This window comes from Mesitornis unicolor, unplaced genomic scaffold (assembly GCF_000695765.1).
Source record: "Mesitornis unicolor isolate BGI_N332 unplaced genomic scaffold, ASM69576v1 scaffold45437, whole genome shotgun sequence".
NCBI classification, from domain to species: Eukaryota; Metazoa; Chordata; class Aves; order Mesitornithiformes; family Mesitornithidae; genus Mesitornis; species Mesitornis unicolor.
Genome location: NW_010196776.1, coordinates 8,088 through 11,578, shown reverse-complemented (window position 1 = coordinate 11,578; position 3,491 = coordinate 8,088). Strand labels below are relative to the sequence as shown.

General features: G+C 57.1%; 1 protein-coding gene across 1 annotated transcript in view; it reads right to left on the bottom strand.

Annotated features, from left to right (window-relative positions):
- Positions 1-430: 430 nt before the first annotated feature.
- Positions 431-3,491, bottom strand: part of LOC104543873 (cysteine and histidine-rich domain-containing protein 1-like) — a 7,370-nt gene continuing 4,309 nt past the window's right edge. The window contains exons 9-11 of the mRNA XM_010188583.1: positions 2,497-2,616; positions 1,970-2,032; positions 431-673 (exon numbers count right to left, since the gene is read on the bottom strand). Of these exons, the coding sequence (XP_010186885.1) occupies positions 431-673; positions 1,970-2,032; positions 2,497-2,616 (426 nt within the window). The remainder of the gene's footprint in view (positions 674-1,969; positions 2,033-2,496; positions 2,617-3,491) is intronic.

The following is a 3,491-nucleotide window of genomic DNA, read 5'->3' as shown; positions in this document are numbered from 1 at the left end:
CCAGCCCTGGGAATCGTTCCACAGCGAAACCCCCTCCGGGAAACCCCCGCCCCCGCGGCCTCCTCCCCGTTGCTCGGCCCGTGCCGACCTTTCGCCCCCGGGCGGTTTCACGCCTGCAATGGTCTTTGCAGAGGAGGACGTCGAGTCCCCGCCAGAGGTGCAGGCAGTGATGACATTTCTCTTGTGCCTGCGGCACAGGTGAGGGAGAGGCAGAGAGCAGGGTCCAGCCTACAGACGTTTCTTAAGCACCTATCAGGATTTTCATTGTATAACCTTTGCTCTGAGTTTTTATTACGTCCCCCTTCTCACCCAGGCAGAGGGGGTGCTGCAGCCTGCATGGTAGCTCTGGGCCGGGTCTGCTCGTCCAGCTGGTGCCGAGGTCCCCGCAGCCCAGGAGCCGGCCCTGCTCTGCGATTGCAGCACTTGACTGTCAGTTGCTTGGTGTTCCCATCTCCAGCTCCTCGTCCTCCTCCTCCGACCAGCTCAAGGAGTCATCTGAGTCCTCCTGTGCTGCCCTGGGCTCCTCTGTGTCGGCAGCCTCCTTATGCTCGCCACAGGATGACCTGCTATGAGGGAGCTCCAGCCTGGCCCAAAGGCCAGGGCTGGCTTTGCAAAGCGTGATCTCCACCTTGGTAGGGACCATGCTCACAAAGCTCTTCTCTGTTTCAATGACCTAGAGAGAGGGAAAGGTGCCATGAGCTGGGCAGGGAGGGCAGGCAGCACACGCTCATCCTTCCCCTTTCTGGCAGCATTTCCTCTTGCAGACAAACACGAGAGATCTCCTCTCCTTGTGTGCCAGGAGACCGAGCAGGATTAAATCCGTGCTCCAGCTGAGCTTCACGGTGTGATGTCTAAGCAGCACCGCAGCACCGGTACGGAGCTCAGGAGAGCTCAGCTAGCCGCAGCCACAAGCACGACTGCGGTACAGCCCTCTCCCTACGGCAGTGAGCTGCGCTGGGACGCGGGCACGCTCACAGCCAGCAGCACGCTCTGCCGCCCACGGGCACAGGCAGCACGCACCAGAAATAAAGGCAAGAAATGCACATGCAAATTCCTGAGTCGCTGCTCCTCCCTAGCCAGAAGCAGATGAGAAATCAGAGCGTGCAGCTCTCCCCTGCCTCCACCAGACACTGCTGCCTGCCTGCACATACAGTAGGATTGCAGGGGGAGACAAGGACCTGCTAGGCCAAAGAGCCTTTGGGGCTGCCTGGGATCAAACCCACCTACAGAGCCAGCGGCGATGTCCAGCTCTGCCCTTAGTCCAGGATCCATCAGCACAGCCACCAGCAGCCTCCAAAACAGCCTTCCTCACACTCCCTAAGGCATTTCCTAGCAAAGGTGGCTATAAATGCCAGTACCTGGGCGACCTGGCTCCCAGATGATCCCACAAGCAGTGGCAGTGTTTAAAAGAGAGTAGCCAGGGTGCCTCAGGTAATGCAGGGCAGTCAGACAGGCACTGAGCCCAGGCACAGGCCTGGCATGGATCCCAGGTGGTGCCACCACTATGGGCTCAGTAGAGAAAAAACTGATTTCCCCATCAGCCTTAGTTGCTATAGAAAACTGGAGCTCTGGAGATAAACGGGTTCCTCTGCTGCGACAGCCGTGGTGGACCTGTGTTGTCTCCAGGGCTTTGGGAGCTGGCAATGAATCACACCGAGGGTGGGACTATGAAACGCTTGGTTGTTCCGCAAATGCGCCATCCCAGGGGCCGCGGCATTTCTGTGCGATAACGCAGTCAAAGTCTGCCTCTCGCTCCACGCACAGGAAGGACCATGCAGGAATTGCAGCAACAATCATTTTGCTGCTTTGTTGAAAGTCTGAGAATCCTGCCTAGGCAGACAGTACTTTTCCTTACTGGGAGCCTGTGTTTGGGACTGCACTCTTCTAGAGCACAGGCTGCCTCGCAACGTTGCAGCCCAGCCCCACGCAGACTACTGGAATAGGGAAATCGAAGAAAACAGGATCTTACCCCCCAGAGGTCCAGTTCTGCCTGGAAAATCTTATTCCCTTCAAAGACGACGTGAACCTCAAGCTGAAAGATCAACAGGAAGTTATCAGAGTGGATAGCACAGCACTGCCTTAGCTCTTCCCCCGGACAGAGCAGCTGCCTTCCAGCACTGCAACACATCCCATGTCCTGGCTCTGGTGTAACACTCTGGCAATCCCCTCAGCACCTGGGAGCATTTCACCCCCTGCAGAGCACACCAGGTTCACCTCTACCACCAGTCAAGGGATTAAAGGCCAGCAAAGACACTCACTGAGGCTGAAAGCCACCAAGCCACAGTGGCTGGGGCGGCCGTGCACAGTGGCTGGGCTGCTGTTGCGCCAGTGAAGCTGCCAGGTTCCAGCTTGGGGACAGCAGGTCAGCAGTGCCAGCCCCAGCTGCCACAACAAACCAAACAGGCCAGCAAAGAGCTCCAGGCACCCAGCTGGCTCCTGGATGTTGGCTCACCCAAATCAGGTGCCATGAAAGCATGCATCCCCATCTCCACTCACCACAGTGCTGTTGGCTTTCACGCTGCTGAGGGTGGGCAGGGGGTTCTTGGCATAGACCGTCACCACCACCTGGCTGCTGGTTTGGTGCCAGTCCTGCCGGCACGACACCGCCTTCTTGTCCTGCCAGGCAGAGGAAGCCATCAGGACACGGCATCTGGCCCAAGCACACCCCAAACAGAGGAGATGTCTGTGCCAGAGGATGCTCCTTCGCATGTCTCCTTCGCAGAGCGCCCGCGGAGGTCGCATCAGCTGAGCAGGTTCAAGCCCTGCCTTTCGTGCAGGTTTTGTTGGTGGGAGGTTCATGCAAAAGTCAGCAGCCCCTGCCAGGCTGTCTCATGCAGCAAGGGTCATCTGTGCTGTGCTTGGGCTTGCTTCAGAAGGACGTGTTAAGACCAGAGACATCCCCTTCTTGTTCCAGAGTCACTCTGCTGTGCCCAAGCTCATAGGCACTGTGCCCAGTCAGAAAAACTCGGTCTGGAGCACAGCGCAGAGGCTGCTGCTGCTGCACATGGATCATGCTACCATGCTAAATTTGGGAAACAAATGAGTACCAACTGGCTACGCTGCACCTTTCTCCCACAGGACCTCTGCCTTATCCGTGCCACAGGCAGCTTTGGCCCCACCAGGCATTTCTGAGCATCACCAGGAGAAAGATCCCCCTGCAGCCCTCAGCATTGGCAGCCAAAGAAAACCCCAGGAGGAATCCCAGCCCCAAACTCAGGTGACAGTTAGCACACAGCATCTGCATCAATTGGGGGATTGGACTGGATGATCTTTTGAGGTCCCTTCCAATCCCTAATGTTCTGTGATTCTGTGATCACAATGTCACAGCTCATTCGTTGCAGCCTCCTTTACTTCCACTGTGTTTTCTGCTCCAGGACAAAGAGCAGAGCGGGGTAAGAGTGCTGCTGGGAGCAGTGCTGACTCAGAGGAACACAACACTATTTCAGAGATGTCCTCAGCTGCTTTGGTGCAACTACCCCATCTCAACCCTG